Genomic DNA, 19,286 nt, shown 5'->3' on the forward strand with positions numbered 1-19,286 from the left:
GATAGCTGAGATCTGATTGGCTATTGGGTCAGTCAGTCAACCTTTGTGTCAGTCTTGTAACCCCTGGCAACCAAACACTCCCACTGATGAGCCCCGAGCAGACTAGGGTTTAAATTATTGGTAAATTTTACTTATTTGTCTTTTAACTGTATCTGTAAGTCATGAACTTAATTCACTGTTAACTGTAAAAAGCTGCACTTTTGATTAAATCTATCTGTAATTTTAAAAAAGTCCTAGCTATGCTAGAGGCTTTACCTAGCTACAACGCTCTTTTCATAAATTACTGTTAGCTTTAACGCTAATAACGTGTTATTTATCGTTAACTAATTCTGCTAAATTAGCATTAGCTTACTTAAGTTAGCTAACCTAACGTTCCTCGGCTGTAATGTGCCTAACACAGACTATTTAGGTTAATAGACTAACTATAGCCAGGATAAAATGGTCAGTAACTATGAAATAGCACAGTCATAAGATTGGGGTATTCTATTAGCCTACTTTCTACAACAACGTAACGTTACGTCAGACTGAAGACTTTGTTAAAGTGTTTTTTCCACATATCAAGTTAATTCAAGTTCCTCTACTACACCCCTGCTACAGGGCAGTGCAAGAATGGCAGGACAATTTCCTTATCGTCCACAAGATGTCGCCATGTGCTTTTAATAATGACAGTGAGGGCTCTGTACTACCACTTTGTGTATGAATTTGTCATTGACACTGTTCACTGTTAACACAATTGTTTAGAGATAAAAACGTGTACTTTGGCATTTTCCTTCTAGAGACATAACCAAATGTTGTTTTCAAATAATTTCTACTAAATTTTCTCCCTATCATTAGTAAAGCTGTACAAAGACCAGGGATGCCTCCTAAGAAACAAAAAAGTGAAACAAGCAGTGCAGGCAGTAAGGGGAAAGGTAAAGGTAAGTGTCTTGAATACTAATGCAGTGCTAATGTATGAAAATGCATGTATTGTCTTAGATGTCTTAGGAAGATCTCCAATAGGGTAACATAATAAATGAATGAATGAACCGACTGTCACTTCCCATTCAGGCATGATCCGGTCACCTACACCTGTAGAAAAGCCAGGTAAGAAATGAATTACTTTTTATATACTTATTTACCCATCCTAAATTCATTTGTTCATTACCACCATTAAGATCATCTTTAAGGAACTCTATATGCCATTTATTCAGGTTTACCTGTAAAATGCTGGACACTTAATTCAAAAGACATCAAACTTTGAGCCAGTGATATAACATTCAAGGGTAAAACTAATAACCAGAGCTTTCTTTAAGGAGTCAGGAAAACTGCATTCTTCTGATGTGATCTTGTGTGTAACGTTGCATCACAGCTGTTTGTCACCATTGTTGATGTTTGTTCAGTATACGAGCCCTGAAAATGCACTTTTTTTAAAATGCAGTTCAACAACACTCACCTAATGTTTTTACTGGAGATTAGTTCATTTTTGCCAGTGGGAGTAAAAAATAATGTGTGCACGTTTCCCAATGACAACATGGTGGCCTATCATGCATTTTTGTCACTCATGAACAGGTTTCTCAAAGACATTGCTGATATAAATGATGGGCATTTTTATCGCCATATGCACATGTTGTGCAGGCTTAAACTCTTCACTATAATTAACAAATTAAAACAAACAAACATGAAACAATCATGTATTGGGGTTTAGTGTAATTGCTATAATTTACAATAAGCAGATGAGAACCAGTCTAGCCTTGAGTGGATTATGCAAGAGGATAGAGGCCCAGCAAATGTGTATTTAGCACAGTCTAGAAATCCAATTGCACTGCATTCTTGAGGGTCATGGAACATTGCACATCACACTTTCTTTGTCTCCCAAGCAAATATTTCCCATGAATACAAATGCCATAGTTGACACATAACTTTGTAAAATGAGGGGTGTGAGTTTCCACTACAATGATTTGGAGTGAGGCTTAAGTGGTGTGAGATGAAAAGGGTGACACACCCAGCTGGGAAGTGGTTACTTATTCTATACTTGAGCATTCCCACTGTCCCCTCAGCAACCTTGTGGAAAGACTTTGAAGAGAGAGACTGCAAGCACGATGAAAACTATTATTATGCGGAGGCCTGTTTACTGTAGTGTGCCCTGGACTGAGCCTGGGGTTAGATATGGAGGTGTCTGTATATATTGTTCATTAAGAAAAACTTTGTTGTGCTGATGATGATGCAGCACTCAGGATTTTTATAATAACAGTCGTGGTGTAGCTGCCCATAACTGATCAGTGTATGTGTTGAATTCATGCAGCATACATCAGCCTTTTATATGCCAAAGTAGTAGGACATAGTTGGACATGGACATGCTTTTTCAAGGATTGCATCTCATGCAGCGCTATTGTGTGTCTATCAATCTATCTATCCATTGATCCATCCATCCATAGATAAATTCATTTGTAGGCAATAGTCATTTCATCTGTAGATTGTTTAGTGTTTTCCTTGCTTTGGCCCACTATCTTTACAACATTATTCACATGCTAACAAAATTTCTCTTTCTCATAATTAGAGGCTTTACCCAAACAATATTTGGAAGTTAGAAATTTAACTCTAGCTAATTTTAATATATCATTTCCTGTCTGTCACCTTTCTGGCCTATATTGATTGTTCAATTGTTCTCTCACCAAGATCAACCTAAGGATATCTTCCCCATGGTCCTGACATCAGCCACCCAAGAGCTCTTTGATTGCCGTGCTGATGTGGATGTCACAGGGGAGAACCCTTACAAGCTGCTGGAAAAAGACAACATTATTCGGGACATTAAGACAAGAGCTGCAGTATCCGATTTCAGCCCTGTGAAGCAAATTGTGCTGGTGAGTCTGATCCATTGTTGTGCAGATCACTCAGACAACACCCTAAAGACACCAAACACAAATTAAAGGCTCTGGGAACAGACACCATAACCAGTTTACCCTTATTGCTTTGTGCATACATGCCCCTTCATTTACAGTACATTACCTTAATGAGACCAGATAGCACTCATGGGGACCCTTACAGACTCATTAATTCCAACCTCTAAGTAATGTCACCTTTCTTATTTGGTAGATAGCCAAAGGCTAGCCTCTCACTCCATCTTCCACTTCCCCAAAGTTTCATTGGGGTTGCCTGAATAAATACAAACCACTTTGAGTCTTTTCAAAAACATCTGATTGACTTGAATTACAAACTTTTACTTGATGGAAGTCTTGACACTCCTATCTCTCTGCTATTGACAGGACTACCCAGAAGATGAGATCCTGCTGGTTTTCGACAGAGACTTCACTTATGGCCAAAGCTTTTACTTGGTTATGACACCAGAAGCTAAGGACAATATCCTCAAGAAAGAAAGGGATAATTCTAGTTGTAGTAACAAGGTTGCAGTTTGTTCTTCCATTGTTTTTGGTCTTATTAATACCCTGTCCAGTATGAATGTTTGAAGTACTTATGGAGCATGTCATTATGACATTTTCCAAAGTATGAAGATAAATAGCTGAATCATTTAGAGAGCCCAGTGTGGGGTCAATCATTTTATTCAACTTTATTCTGGTAATTCTGCCATTTAATTTTCTTTTATGTGTGATATACTATTTTCACTTATTACTAAACTTAATGACTGATACCAGAGGATGAATGATCTCTGATTTTGCTTTGCTAATAGACATATTAATTAATTTCTTAAAATCATTCTGCTTTAGTGTGTTACTTTAAGTGAGTTTCTTTTTTGTTCTCACTATTTTAGTGTAATTATTTCTGTGTTGTGTAGATCCTGGAGCCTGAGACACCAGAAGTGTTTGAAAAAGAAGTCAATAAAACTCCAGAACCAAAGCAATGGAAATCTCTTGGCAGTGAGCAGGAAATAGATGAAGAATCTGTCATAGAGACCAGAGAAAAGGTATTTCAGTATTTGAAAGCGCATTAAATATGTGTTTTAAGACAGTTTTTTTTTCACTCCTCTATCCCCTCTCCTTGTTATCAGCTGTGTTACAAATTCTCAAGAGTGAGGAGGAAGTTCGCGGTATCAGTCTGTTTTTCTGACCGCAACACTTCAGATGCTAAAGATGGCTACCTGGAGTGTGCTTCCTATCAAGACAGCAGATTCAGCATCAAGCAGATGCAGAGGGACTGTGGGATTCAAGCTGTTCCCAAATTGCAGAGCAGCAGTGCTCAGACACAGTGGTGTGTGAGGAAATTCCTATACATAAAATTGTGTTTTAAAGTTTACTTAGGAGAAAAACAGTGTAATAGTAAAGTAGTTTTGTGTCATTTATATCTATGTGCCTATATTTTCTCTCTTTATTCTAAGAAAGTAGTAATTCCATTCCTGATAAATGTTTCATGCTGAGAATGTTGTGTCCATTTTACAGGAAGTTTCAGAGGAACATCTTTACCCAGTACACAGCAAGACAGTTAAAGGATGAGGAAATAGAAAGTATTCTGCAGGCTGAGAGTCTGAAGAATTTTTGCAACTCGGTGATGCCCAGGTAAAGTGAATATTCTAGTAATTTATGGTGCCCAGTATGTGCCCAAAGGTGTATATATTGTGTAGGATAAGGTAATGCAAACTTACACAGCCATAGGTTACTCCCATTAACTGAAGTTTGACTTTGAAGGTACTTGTGAACACTGCTCACCTTCCCAGTTCACTACATTTAGTGTTGCTGTAACTGACTTTCCTGGTGAAGAAACTTTATGATATTGTCATGCTCTCCCAGATTCTGACATGTCCTTTAAGAAATAAGAAATGTTAACCTTATGAACATCATCACAAATACTTTGTACTGTAGCTTTAGCTATGGAGAGAAAAAATATGCACACTTTTATGAAGGTTTTGCCAAAAGATGTTTATTGCTTTGCAGGGTTTTGCAAGCCCTTCAACAGGAAGAGATTATGAATGTGTTCTCTGATGACTGGAAGTTTCTGGAGGCAGGGTCTGAAACTGTTGACTGGTCCGGGAAGGCTTCTGACAGTTTAATGCTTTATCAGGCCTTCACAGATCCGAACTACACTAAGGACAAGAAAATTAGCAGCATTAACTGGCATCCTACTATTTATGGTAAAGTATGATTTCAGTCAGGGAACAGATTTCAACATTGCAACATTTTCTCATAAAAACAATGACTAAAATTGACTGTAGCATCCTCATTTAATATTTTCAGATCAGCAGCCTCATTACGTTTCTGCCCGTTCTCATTACAATATACATATAATTGGATAACATCACTATAATTATTGCATCTTTCATGCATTTTCATTGCCAGAACAAATGAGGTCATGTTAAACCTTTGCATGGACTATACTGAAGCTTCGGGGGGTAGACTATTAAGCAATAGAAGATAATGGCTGGTGTAGAAATCTCTGCAAGGCAGTGTTGATAGTGAGAAAAATGTGACATAAAATAAATTATGATGAACGTAAGTATCAGAATTTCAAATCTTTGTCCAAAGAAAAATAAATATTGTTACTTAGAACTTGGTAACAATTGTGATGTTGCCCAGCTGTCATCACCTACAAAGCTGTTTTTTACATCCATTTAATACATTGTATGACATGTTCTTTGATTTGGTAGGTGTAATAGCTGTGGCTTTGACAGAGAAAAAACAGGAACGGTTGAATGAGTCCCCTACATCTGACATCAGACCTTCTTTCATTGTCTTCTATAGTTTCTCTGACCCTTCTAATCCCCAGGTATGGCTGGAAAGATTTGCATTGCTGTCATTCAAGATGATTATTTACCTTAGGAAAAATTTGAGAGACCTTATTGATTTGACCCAGGCACTAAATCAATACAACTGAACTGCTAAATGACTTAAAAGTAACATGAGTTCTGCATGATGTATGCCTTCACTGGGGCATGTGCCATGCTTTGGTTTCACTGTCTACTGGACCACTAATCACAGTAACAGGGGATACAATGTAAAGGAAACCAGATACATTATATAATTCAAATAAATATGTTTATCAAAATACTATAGTACAACCATACAGCTAATTATACATTTGAACAAATTTAAACAGAAGGCTGAAAAGTGACTGCAAAACTATTCTTTACCCTATAACTGTTCAAATGGAATCTATTGTATGCACTTGGTTTAGTGGATTAAAAGCTGTACTTTGTACGGAGATACTAGAATAAATAAATACTTAGGATGGCAAGCACTCAATATATGAAAATTTCTACTTTGAAATATAACATTTATGCCATGTATATGTGGTTTTTTTGTGTTTTTGTAGTTGCTGCTGGAGTGTCCAGATGACATTTTTGTCTTTGAGTTCTGCCCCACAGATCCAAATATTATCGTTGGTGGCTGCAGGAATGGCCAGGTGATCATTTAACTCTGCATTTCTATTTGACTGTTTCCACGGTTTTGTGCTTTGTCACTTTCTCAATAATCTGAATCCCCTCCCATGCCCTCTTTTTTATTTGAATGGTAAGAAAAAGTATTTCATATGCCTTTTTTGTGTTGCTCTTGCCACAGGTTGTGTTATGGGACATTTCTTCTCGTGTCATGCACTTACAGGAAACACAGACTAGTGGTAAAATGGTGTCAGAGACATTCGTAAGTACTCATATCCCGTCTCTAATGTGCACAGTGTTGATACAGTAATACACAGTGTTCTGTATCTGTGTTATTACATGTGGTATCAATTACTGCAGTTTTGGCTACTGATGATGTCAGCTTGGTTTATTCAAGTATGGGTCCTTAGTTTATCAAAGCATGCGGCATATTTGCTGTAAAGACAGTGGTGCTGTATGACAGAGTAAGATGATGATACGTTGACTCCTGAGTTCTCTCCTCATCCTCACCCTTTCATTAGATGGGAATGCAGTGGCCTAATGGTTCTTTTCAAGGAAGCCACAGCTGTCAAATCTAGTTCTACAATTGTACCAGGAATAAATCTGAAGCAAGTTCATCTATCTATCTATCTATCTATCTATATATATATATATATGACATCGTAGATAGATATATACAAGATGAAAATTCAAAGCAGTCATTTTTAAACTCACAACATAACAAGTACATTAAATCTACTGTATCTTCCACTCTGTCTATTTAAAAAGACACATGCCCTCATCATCCAGCCTCCATTTGCTTTGTGTTTTTATTGCCTCTACAATGGACCAGCTGTCTTCATCCCTCTCCTTACTACTTCCTACTCTTTAGCTTTTCCCCATTCCATCCCTGCACCTCCCTCTATTCTCTTTGTCTCTCTTTGCTCTTCATTTCCATGAGTCAACAGCATCAGCTCACATGCTCCAGCTGTTACACAAGCCTTCCATCTACCACCGTAGCTTGTCCCCACAGACGATAACATACAAGCAAATCAGATCACTGCCCTCCCTGGTGTTTGCAGTGTAAACAATGGCACTTGTATCAACTAAAAGGCTTTGCTTCAATGTTGAGTGCTGTGAAAGCCACACTACACCAGCACCTGTTGCTAGCTTATCAGATAAACAAAGAATTTAAATCTTCCTGTATAGAATTTTGTTCTGTTCACACCATTGCTCTTAAAAAATACAACCTCAGGTGTCCATGGAAGCAACATTATTATGATACAATGTTACTGAAAAACAAACCTCTGAAGGTTTGGGTCTTTAGGGACAGCACTTAGAGTTCTAAATCTTTATCCATATTATTTTCAAAAATACTGCAGGTCCATTTTAGGATAGCATGTCAGGTCTGTATAAAGTCTTTGTATTTAGATTGAATTGCCAGAACTCAGTACATGCTGTTCTTCTTGTGTCTGACCTCTGAACAGGACCTCGATGACAACAAAGAGAATAAGATTCCTGTCATGCGGTACTGTGCAGTGTCAGCCTTAGAGGGTAGCCACAAAGCACAAATTACTGATGTCAAATGGCTGCCACCAACATTTGAGGTACAGAGGGCTGAAGGGTAGAGGGGTTGTCTGACACCAAATAGGCAAATTAGTTTTTTCTCGACAGTTTCCATCAGGAGTGCAGTGGGAAGGTACAGGTACCTTCCACAAGGTTATAATCAGTATTTTGTTTGACCTATCTTGATTAATGAAACGTGTTTTGTGTAACAACACAGCAGTGCTTTCAGTAAATTATTCTATAATATTTTCTTGATCTCAACCTTTTTATCATATCTAATGTAAACATAGAGTAGATTTTCATCCTGTGTAAATCTCAACTTGATAATAAAACATTACTGCTTGTCAGGTCTGTTAATGCCCTAATGATTTCTATATCTAGTTGTGGAATATGGACAGAGTCTATATCTGACTAAACTTAAATGGTATTTGAAAGTAAACAAGTTAAACAGAAGGTAAAGCAATAGTTGGCACAGGTAAGTAGTTAGGGCAAAAGAAAGGCTATAAGGGTAAGAATGTGACAATTTAAGTTCATGGATATCGGTATTAGAAGATTCAGCAAGAAGGCACAATGGAAAACATGACCAATGTGGAATACATTAACAGAGTAGGAGAGTTAACAAATATAGCTGGTCAGAGCAGAAAATGATCTCCACAACACTACTGCCACAACAGATTGCATTAATCATGGCCTCAAGATGTTTTTTTTTGTATTTGTACAGACAGACTTCCTTGTTCCTGACAGCTGCAAACAATAATTTCTGTGGTTCAGGTTTTGTCCCCTAACAGTGACCCAGTAAAAAACAAAATCCTTCAGTATTCAGTTCAGTAGAACTAATATGTATTGACCTGTTGTGGTATTTGTTGCAGCGAGATTATGATGTTTGGTCTGTCACTAAGTGTGTATAGTAAGACTAGTAGCTATGAAAGTATACATAAAGTAATGATAATGAACCATTGTCTTACACAACTCATCAGATTTATACAATCCACACAATCTATATTCATTACTTAAAAAATCGTAAAATCTTCTTCATGAAATTTTGAATATAATGTCCTGTTTCTGTGGTTTTCCACAGGTACTTGCCCCCCATGTCTGTATAACCACCAGTAATAAATCATGACAGCCACTGGTAGTATAATAAAATAAGACAATCATGAAAGTGCCCTTTGCGGAACAATAACCTTCCATATACACTACCAGTCAAATGTTTGGACTCACTTTATCATAGAATTGAATGAGAAAGTGTGACCAAACTTTTGACTGGTACTGTATATCTTTACTGGAATCCCATTTTCTACTATCAGCTCTTTACAATAATAAATATGGCACAAACATTTCTTGACTTTTTCACTCTCCCTGATTAGGTGACCAGGATGGGCTTACCAGTGGAGAACAAGAATGACAATTCTGTTCAGGTTGTCACCTGTGCACCTGACTGGTAGGCCTTGTACAGAAAGATTCTCAACTGAAATGTTAAATTTATGAATTGCCATCAGCTCATAGCCAATATAACCAAGTTATGTATGACACATCCTGACTTTCCACTCCTTGCACACCACTCTATAACAGCCAGCATCAATTCTGGAGAAGTAGACAATGTTCAAAAGACATGTGTTAGTCAATATTTAGCATGGAAATAGGCACCAGACAACATAGGTAAATGTATATACTATGACCACATTACAGGACTCACTATACTTAGTGTTTCTCTGGTTTATTAGGTAATATTGTTGACTGTATCTCTCACCACATACTGTACAAACTGTCCCTTGTGTGTGATCTGAAGGCCTGATATATGTGACTGCACATTATATGGCATCTGTGTTACACTGTTTCTCTAAAGCACTATAATGTTCTGGGATGTGCGAGTGTCAAGACTTCTGAGCCAATCAGCATCAGAGAGAAGGCAGAATGTGGCTCAGAAGACTCAGATGACAGCTTACGGTGTCCCCGACACCTTCAAACATCTGGACCGCATGTGGAAACCATTGTTCAGGGTACTGCAGAGTTATTGGTCTTAAATTAAACTCAGTATTTACTGTAGGTAATACAACTTTACAACTTTTTTTGACAGAAGTGAATTATTGTAAAAAAAAATTTAGATTTTTCTTTCATCCATTTCTAAAGAGTAAGCTCAATACACCCAAATACCATATAGTAGTAAGTGGCGAATGGAATGGCAAAGGTGTACACTAGACACAGTTCACAGTGGCAAAAATACCAACAAAACTGACTTGTTTTTAGTTGGTTTGTTAGTTCTTCAAATGTCAAACATTGTCTTCTTTGTCATGCATTAGGTTTCCCTGCCAAAGATCGACACTAGTGGAGAATATTATCCTTTGAAGTTCAACTCGGAAAACTACACCTGTCATGGCAAAGCAGGCAGAAACACAGGTGAGGGATGTTAACCTTAAGGGTGCCAGGGTTTGTTTGTTTCTGTTTCATCATATCTCCCTGAGCATTTCTCAATTATAATTTCTGCAATAATTACTGTCTGGTTTTATTACAGTTTGTGGCCATTTAAAGACCACTTTCACACATGGCAACCCAGTTAGGAATGTAATAAAACAAACTGGGTTTAAAATATAAAACCCAAAGCTTCAAAGGCACACAAATGAATTCATCATAAAATATATAAAAGCTGTAGTTGGAATGGTCTTTGCTTGCCAGTGGCACAAACATTCAAATTTAAGTCATAAAAGTATAATATGTGAATATAGGCCTATTCATTATTGTTATGTGTTGGAAACTTGTGCAAGTAAGGACACTCAAAAATAAACATTACAAACATGTTTATTCCCATTCCAACAGCTGCCAAATGTGTATGACTCAAAGTTTTTGGTGGTGTTGGATTCTTGAATTTTGCCTTGGATGGCTTAACACAGTGATCAGTGAGGCAAGGTTCACTGGGCCCTTGGATACTCTCTTTCTCTGTCTGAGTCCCTCTTCTCCTTGAGTTTCATAGCACTTTATTAAGTGATACTTCCAAAACAAGGCCTTCATAGTTGCAGAGCATTAGCCTTACTCACTGTCAGCTCTTTGCAATATGCTGCTCAGGCTCTTTGGGGTTCAGAGGATGATCGTGTATGTCCTGGCTGGTCAAGAAGAGACCTGTCTTTGTCTGGCTGAAGGTATGCCTCTATAAACACGGCTTTAGTGGCTGGTGGTTATACAATTTATACTCCCACTAACGGAGGCAGTAAATCTATTGCTTTTTTTCCATCAGCCCTTAGGCTGTCTGCTGTTAAAGTTTTAATGAACCCTTGTGTGATTAATAATGTGGTACTACTTTAGATGTCTGACTCATTGATTGAGTCTATGCTGTCTGCCCTGGAGCTCTGTTTTTAGCATTTGTTTTGTCTTTCACTATTTTCGATGCTGGACTCACTTTCACACTCCACCTGCACTGTCACAGTACCACATGATTTTCCACAGTAAGTTTTCATAAACAAGCTCTTGTGGGGATTAAGCAACAGTTGAGTGTCAGTGCAGTGCGGTAAAAGTGAAAGGCATGCTGTATCATCTGTCTCATATCTTAACACACATCTTAACTTGTGGAAAGTGGATTTAGAAGATGTGATTTGGGGTAATCTGATCTGACCCTCAAGATCTAACAGACTGAGGCTGATACTTGATTGGGAGCAGCCCACTGATAAAGGGGTGTGAATGGATAATCCTGCACTGTCCCTGAGAGACAGTTGGGCTTTTGTGATGGAAAAGGTCTCTTCCATCAATACCAGCCCTGCCTATCACACTCCTCCAACCCTTCTCCCTTACTGTCTCCCTCCTCACCACAACCCTTACTCCCACCTCCCCCTTCACTTTCTGTTTTCCACTCCCCTTATATCCCTATTTACCAACCTATTCACCTTAGCTGTACCCCTCTCCATTTCCTCCTCTTTTGTCCTTCTGTGGCCTTGTTCATGGTCAGATTACAGATCAGACTGCACACAAAGCCACTGTTCAATTCTTACTTTAAATAAATAGATGCTTCAGTGTTTCTTGTCTTCCTGCTGTTCTTTGCAAATAAAACCCAAAATAGTTGCATAAAATTCAGCCACAAGGCATTTAAGTGGTGTAAAAAAGACAAACCAAAGTGATTCATGGTTTTATATAAATGTATTACCCCTATAGGTAGCCTAAGTAGGTTTTTTGCCTAATGAGGACTTCTCTTGACTGGCTGAAAAAGGCCATGAACGTAAAAATAATCCTGAGTATAACTTTTACCCTTGTCCCACACTGTACACTCCTCTGCTCTTACAGAAGAAGTTGATAAAACTGAGAACAGCTCAGAAGCAATTCCAGATTACAGCCAAGTACCAGTACACTCAGTGGCCAAACCACTGACAACTCTGGAAGACATCAATACCAAGCTCTATGTTGGAACAGAGGTACAGAACCAAGGTTAACATTCCTGTCAATAAAATCAACTATAATCTGTAACAGTTTTATTAACTGCACTGTTTACTAAGGAGAAATATGGGATATTTGCATATTTATTCCACATGTCTTAGTAACATTTTTGCTGCCAGAATGGGGAGATTGTTTACACCGACTGGAAACTGGGGAAGGATGATTCTGGACGGATACACAGTGAGTACTGTAGCTCACGAATATCAAAGTGAGTTTAGAGGAACAAATTACTGTTGCCATTTCTTGTAGCATTTTAATGTTATCTACAATAGTAATTGCATTATAAATTTTTAGACAAGCCACTGATAAAAATAGATATAAAGCAAGTATGTCCAAATTATTCCAATTATTAAAAAAAAAAAAAAAAAAAAACTATCATCAAACTCTTCTGTATGGAAGCCATGCTGAATGGAGACACCATTTTAAAGTAGTCATTAAAATTATAAGGGCACACAGGGTTAATTGCTTTTTGTACTAGACAGCCCTGGTACTTTAGGCAAAACAAATTACTATCAAATAAAACAGTGCACTTCCTATTCCTGACACTCCTCTCTCTCAGGTGCCAAGCCCCTCCACTGTTTTAACATCCATCACTGGTCGGTGAATACAATACAGCGATCACCCTTCTTCAAAGACATTATTTTGACGACGGGTGGCTGGCGCTTCGCCATCTGGAAGGAGGGAGTCATGGTAATGACAGCTGTGGCTTCAAGTACAGTAGCCTTCTACAAAAAACACTGACTGCAATAAGTAAAAATCTTTCACCAGGCTTAACATACATTCTTCATTCAATTAGTCAAAATGAAACTTTAAATAGACAAAAAGATCAAAGCTATCCAACATTATAACATAATTGAAATCCTATAATTAAATATGATGCATTGAACCATGATAAAATGTATGATATTCAGCCTGTAACAAAAGGATTTTTTTTTTCCATTTTAAATACAATAACTTTCTATAACCATAACATCCAGGATGGCCCCATCATTATTTCACCAAACTATGAGCACGCATGTACTGTGGGGTGCTGGTCTCTGTCCCGACCAGCAATTTTCTTCATTGGGAAAGAGGATGGAAGTATTGACGTGTGGAACTTGCTGGAAAAGACCAATGAACCTGCACAGGTTCATGCACACGTGACCAATGCCAAGATTACCTGCATCACACCTTGGATTGCCTCCTGTAAGTTCTTTGGGGCATCTCACAGTAGTAAGCTCGGGTGGTTCCAATGAGAAGTAATTAACATATTTCATTAAAAGGTCTTGAATAATTTTTCATGCCTGTGGTAGTTATGTCAGTTATAACTTTTAGCTATAACTGATACAACTCTTAGCAACTGTCATAGCATGCTATGCTATGCTACCATGCTATTAAGCTTATCAAATCATAATAGTATCAGTTTACATAACAACTTCCTTGTGTTTATTTTGTCCTTATCTTTGGGCATGTTCCCTCTCAATTTTAGAACTTTGCTCTTCCATCCATCCATCCATCCATCCATTTTCTACCGCTTATCCGGGGCCGGGTCGCGGGGGCAGTAGCCGAATCAGGGATACCCAGACTTCTTTCTCCCTGGACACTTCCTCCAGCTCTTCCGGGGGGACACCGAGGCGTTCCCAGGCCAGCCGGGAGACATAGTCCCTCCAGCGTGTCCTGGGTCTTCCCCGGGGCCTCCTCCCGGTGGGACATGCCCGGAACACCTCCCCAGGAAGGCGCCCAGGAGGCATCCGAAACAGATGCCCGAGCCACCTCAACTGACTCCTCTCGATGTGGAGGAGCAGCGGCTCTACTCCGAGCTCCTCCCGGGTGACCGAGCTCCTCACCCTATCTCTAAGGGAGCGCCCGGCCACCCTGCGGAGGAAGCTCATTTCAGCCGCTTGTATCCGCGATCTCGTTCTTTCGGTCATGACCCAGAGCTCATGACCATAGGTGAGAGTGGGAACGTAGATTGACCGGTAAATCGAGAGCTTCGCCTTCTGGCTCAGCTCCTTCTTCACCACAACGGACCGGTACACCGACCGCATTACTGCTGCCGATGCCCCGATCCGTCTGTCAATCTCACGTTCCGTCCTTCCCTCACTCGTGAACAAGACCCCGAGATACTTAAACTCCTCCACTTGAGGCAGGATCTCTCCCCTGGCCTGGAGATGGCAAACCACCTTTTTCCGGTTGAGTTCCATGGCCTCGGACTTGGAGGTGCTGATTCTCATCCCAGCCGCTTCACACTCGGTTGCAAACCGCCCCAGTGAACGCTGGAGATCCTGGCTCGATGGAGCCAGCAGGACAACATCATCTGCAAAAAGCAGAGATGAAATCCTGTGGTCCCCGAACTGGACTCCCTCCGGCCCCTGGCTGCGCCTAGAAATTCTGTCCATAAAAGTAATGAACAGAACCGGTGACAAAGGGCAGCCCTGCCGGAGTCCAACGTGCACTGGGAACAGGTCTGACTTACTGCCGGCAATGCGAACCAAGCTCCTGCTCCGTTTGTACAGAGACCGGATAGCCCCCAGCAAAGAGCCCCGGACCCCATACTCCTGGAGCACCTCCCACAGGATGTCACGAGGGACCCGGTCGAATGCCTTCTCCAAGTCCACAAAACACATGTGGACTGGTTGGGCAACCTCCCATGAACCCTCGAGCACCCTCAAGAGTGTGTAGAGCTGGTCCAGTGTTCCACGCCCAGGACGGAAACCGCATTGTTCCTCCTGAATCCGAGGTTCGACCACCGGCCGGATCCTCCTCTCCAGCACCCTGGCATAGACCTTCCCCGGGAGGCTGAGGAGTGTGATCCCTCTGTAGTTGGAACACACCCTCCGGTCCCCCTTCTTAAAAAGAGGAACCACCACCCCGGTCTGCCAATCCAGGGGTACTGTCCCCGAACGCCACGCGATGTTGCACAGGCGTGTCAGCCATGACAGCCCAACAACATCCAGAGACTTGAGGTACTCGGGACGGATCTCATCCACCCCCGGTGCTTTGCCACCGAGGAGCTGCCGAACTACCTCAGTGACTTCGGCTTGGGTGATGGATGGATCAGCCTCCGAATCCCCAGCCCCTGCTTCCCTTATGGAAGACGTGTTGACAGGATTGAGGAGATCCTCGAAGTATTCCTTCCACCGTCCGACAATATCCCCAGTCGAGGTCAGCAGCTCACCACTTCCACTGTAAACAGCATTGGTAGAGCACTGCTTCCCCCTCCTGAGGCGCCGGACGGTTTGCCAGAATTTCTTCGGGGCCGACAGGTAGTCCTTCTCCATGGCCTCACCGAACTCCTCCCATACCCGAGTTTTTGCCTCCATCACCGCCTGGGCTGCAGCACGCTTAGCCCTGCGGTACCTGTCAGCTGCTTCGGAAGTCCCACAAGCCAACCAAGCTCGGTAGGACTCCTTCTTCAGCTTGACGGCATCCCTTACCTCCGGTGTCCACCACCGGGTTCGGGGATTGCCGCCACGACAGGCACCCGAAACCTTACGGCCACAGCTCCTAGCCGCCGCGTCGACAATGGAGGTGGAAAACATGGTCCATTCGGACTCAATGTCCCCAGCCTCCCCCGGGATCTGGTAGAAGCTCTCTCGGAGGTGTGAGTTAAAGACCCCTCTGACAGTGGGTTCGGCCAAACATTCCCAACAGACCCTCACAGTACGTTTGGGCCTGCCAAGTCTGTCCCGCTTCCTCCTCCGCCAGCGGATCCAACTCACCACCAGGTGGTGATCAGTTGACAGCTCTGCCCCTCTCTTCACCCGAGTGTCCAAGACATACGGCCGAATGTCAGATGACACGACTACAAAGTCGATCATTGACCTCCGGCCTAGGGTGTCCTGGTGCCATGTGCACTGATGGACACCCTTATGCTTGAACATGGTGTTCGTTATGGACAAACTGTGACTAGCACAGAAGTCCAACAACAAAACACCACTCGGGTTCGTATCGGGGAGGCCGTTCCTCCCAATCACGCCCCTCCAGGTTTCACTGTCGCTGCCCACGTGAGCGTTGAAGTCCCCCAACAGAATTATGGAGTCCCCGGTAGGAGCACCTTTCAGCACCCCCCCGAGAGACTCCAAAAAGGCCGGGTACTCAGCACTGTTGTTCGGCCCATAAGCCGAAACAACAGTGAGAGACCTATCCCCGACCCGAAGGCGCAGGGAAACGACCCTTTCACTCTGGGGGGAAAACTCCAACACGTTGCGGCTGAGCTGGGGAGCTATGAGCAAGCCCACACCAGCTCGCCGCCGCTCACCGCGAGCAACTCCAGAGTAGAAGAGAGTCCAGCCCCTCTTTCAAACAAAAAACAAAAGACCCTCAGACCCCCTCAGACCCCTGGCCCTGTGCCCACTAGACCTGTTCAGTAATCCATGTGCCCAGGTCATATTAATTGAATAACTATTACTAAGAAATACTGTTTCATACAAATGGAACATTTTTTACCAAAATGTGATCTAAATGTCAGTAATTAAGCAATTGTTTGTCTTACATTTTGTTTTTCGTCATTGGACCGTGAGAAGAGTACTGACTGGAAAATTTTACTGTTAAAATATAGAATGCACCTGCATCTGTGTTTGTTTTAATATTTTCACAGCCTTGGTAATAACATTTCATCATTTAGGTGATTTTTTTGTATCTACAGCCAAGCATCATTTCATGGCTGTGGCTGACAACATCGGAACAGTCTGTGTCTTTGAAATCCCGAAGAAACTCTATATTCCCTCCAAGAATGAGGTAAGATGATCCCAGCACCTCCTATGTACTCACTTTACAGGACATTATGAGTTGTTTATTATCTATTTTTACAATTAGTAATGTACTATACTGAGGTAACTTCAGTTGTGTAGCATGCCAACACTAGTTTAATGTCAAGTATTTTAATGCTAGGCTTCTCTGTGCATCTTTACTGCATTGATATTATATGGATAGATAGCAAAAGTTCTTAAAAAAATAATATCCTTTACAAACATGAGTGTTAAATGCAAAGTGCCATTGCAGTAGTGGTCTACAGTCTACTGCCTACAACCTGGATTTGTTTGGTACACTGGTCCAGTGATCATCAAAATTCAAGATTTGTTGTTTGAGAAATTATTTAATGTCTGCCCAAAACCATGTACACTATGCATTAGAACTCCTAACCACACCTCCTGTGTGCAGCGTTTGAGTGTGAAGAAATGCTTGGAACTCGGAGAAGATGGGATGAAGAGGCAGCAGTGGTGTACGAAAGAAAAAGATGAGGCTGAAGAACTCAAGAAGAAAATGGTGAGCTATGGATTCTAAATATAACACAATTTGCAGTAAACATAAGGTGCCAGTATGCTTCAAACAAAGTGGAGGTAAGGTGGGGAGCTGTTGAACAAACCAGAGATAATGTGGTTCATGTTCTGTGCCTTTACTCTTCTTACCCAAGTGAGAAGGGTTTGAAGGTCAACACCAAAACTTGGCTAAAGCAAAACTACATATTTACGGAAAGACTGTCTAAAAGTTCTTGCTGTTATCCCTGTATCTGAATAATTATGACATCTTGCATTATTAAGCTTTTTATTCTATTTATACCTTTGTCTTCAGAGGACATCAGACATCATCCCTCTCACTCCTCATGTTTAATTCATTCAGATTGTTATTTGATCTTGGGCAATGGAGACAGCATGGTTATTAACAGCAGTTAATAAATACTAACTTTAGAAGCTGAATCTTTTAGTGGTTTAATGTGTCGACCCACATTTATAAACGTTCTCTCCTTGCTGCGCCAAAGAGCCAGAAACATTCCACATGTAGGCTACTGCTACAGTAAAGTATGCTTACTTCCAGCATCTGTATTCATATTACAGTCAAGACACCTCAGGAATTCAAATCAAACACTGTCCCTCGTTACTGTTGTACTATAGTCAGTGTGTGTCTATGAGCACTGTGTGTACACATGTATGTCCTGCATGTTTTCATTATTAGTATGAAATAAAAGTGATTACAGAAAATGATCATTTTGCTAAACCATTCTTTAAGAAGGCTTTTTCCCTGGTGTGGGAGAAATACTGTACCTATATATGGTTTAAATGTGTATGTTTTATGTTATTTTAGACTCGCCTTAATCTGCTCAAACTGACTACAACATTATAGACCCACCTGGGTTTTTCTGTAGACACAAATGTCTTCTGCACTTTGAGAATGTCTTTTTTACATGTGCTAGAAGAAATGAAAAATGAACTGACAAAAATACAGAGGCACAAAACTGTGAGATCAATCTGACAGGATTACTTCTTTAAAATGAGAAAACATGAGGTATTGGGGAAGGAGAGGTTTCAAAGTGTTCTGTCCAATGCTACATATTGTTTATGACTGTAATTATTTTGTCCCCAGGAGCCAGCCAAGGAATTGACAACCCTGCAGGAGAGTGAGGAGGTCAACATGAAGGAGTACAGGGATTACCTGACACTGGAGGAAAGCATCCTGAAGGGCATATGAGATCTAGCTACTGCCATCACACAGAACACTTAATATCACACACAACTACATACACAGATTGCTTTTTTAATTTACTTTTATAAATTTAGGTCCACATAACAGACCTTTCCCCCATGTCAATGTTTGTATCTATGTTGCTGTTTTTACCATAGTGTGTATAACTAATACACTAAAATATGATCTCTATACTACTTACAGGTATAATTTAAGAACTTTGAACACTTCAGTAAATTGATTCTATTCAACATTCACGTTCAGGCAGTCCTTGGGTTGGGAATTCAAGCTGATACACCAATGGATTTTGTCTCCCCCATCAACCCATATGAGATCTCGTTACTGGGTAATATTATCCCTTAGCGCCTCTTCATCGTCACTCCCTGAGGATACAGTTAGAAATACTTCAAGGATCTGACCTTGGCTCAAAGTAATTCTATGGCTACTTCATGTCGTAATATTTAATCTTATTTCTTGTCAAAAGCTCACTGAATATTTAAATGAAATTTGTATGGCTCATCTTCTGTGCTGTTGATAAACAGAGATTTTATTCAGAATGTGTTTAAAAGTGACTTAATAGAAA

At 40.7% G+C, this 19,286-nt stretch overlaps 1 protein-coding gene across 1 annotated transcript; it reads left to right on the forward strand.

The window, feature by feature from the left end:
• Positions 1 to 68: 68 nt before the first annotated feature.
• dnai3 (dynein axonemal intermediate chain 3) lies at positions 69 to 19,286 on the forward strand. Its single transcript, XM_026322953.2, has 23 exons — positions 69 to 120; positions 835 to 917; positions 1,048 to 1,083; positions 2,656 to 2,840; positions 3,243 to 3,380; positions 3,770 to 3,898; positions 3,983 to 4,182; positions 4,371 to 4,487; positions 4,863 to 5,059; positions 5,573 to 5,691; positions 6,238 to 6,327; positions 6,483 to 6,563; positions 7,768 to 7,887; positions 9,214 to 9,287; positions 9,693 to 9,846; positions 10,147 to 10,243; positions 12,113 to 12,240; positions 12,382 to 12,442; positions 12,822 to 12,952; positions 13,240 to 13,447; positions 16,890 to 16,981; positions 17,405 to 17,509; positions 18,605 to 19,286. Exons 2-23 carry the CDS (start codon positions 857 to 859, stop codon positions 18,707 to 18,709), a joined length of 2,628 nt encoding a protein of 875 aa, XP_026178738.1. The 5' UTR covers positions 69 to 120; positions 835 to 856; the 3' UTR covers positions 18,710 to 19,286.

The sequence above is a fragment of the Mastacembelus armatus genome, chromosome 4 (genome assembly GCF_900324485.2).
Source record: "Mastacembelus armatus chromosome 4, fMasArm1.2, whole genome shotgun sequence".
NCBI classification, from domain to species: domain Eukaryota; kingdom Metazoa; phylum Chordata; class Actinopteri; order Synbranchiformes; family Mastacembelidae; genus Mastacembelus; species Mastacembelus armatus.

Bases quoted from the DNA above. Each gene is read 5' to 3' on its own strand.
- dnai3 (XM_026322953.2), top strand. From the start codon at position 857: ATGCCTCCTAAGAAACAAAAAAGTGAAACAAGCAGTGCAGGCAGTAAG. The intron at 4,183-4,370 runs GTGTGTGAGGAA...TCCATTTTACAG, and splicing joins AGCAGTGCTCAGACACAGTG to GAAGTTTCAGAGGAACATCT. The intron at 5,060-5,572 runs GTAAAGTATGAT...TTGATTTGGTAG, and splicing joins CTGGCATCCTACTATTTATG to GTGTAATAGCTGTGGCTTTG.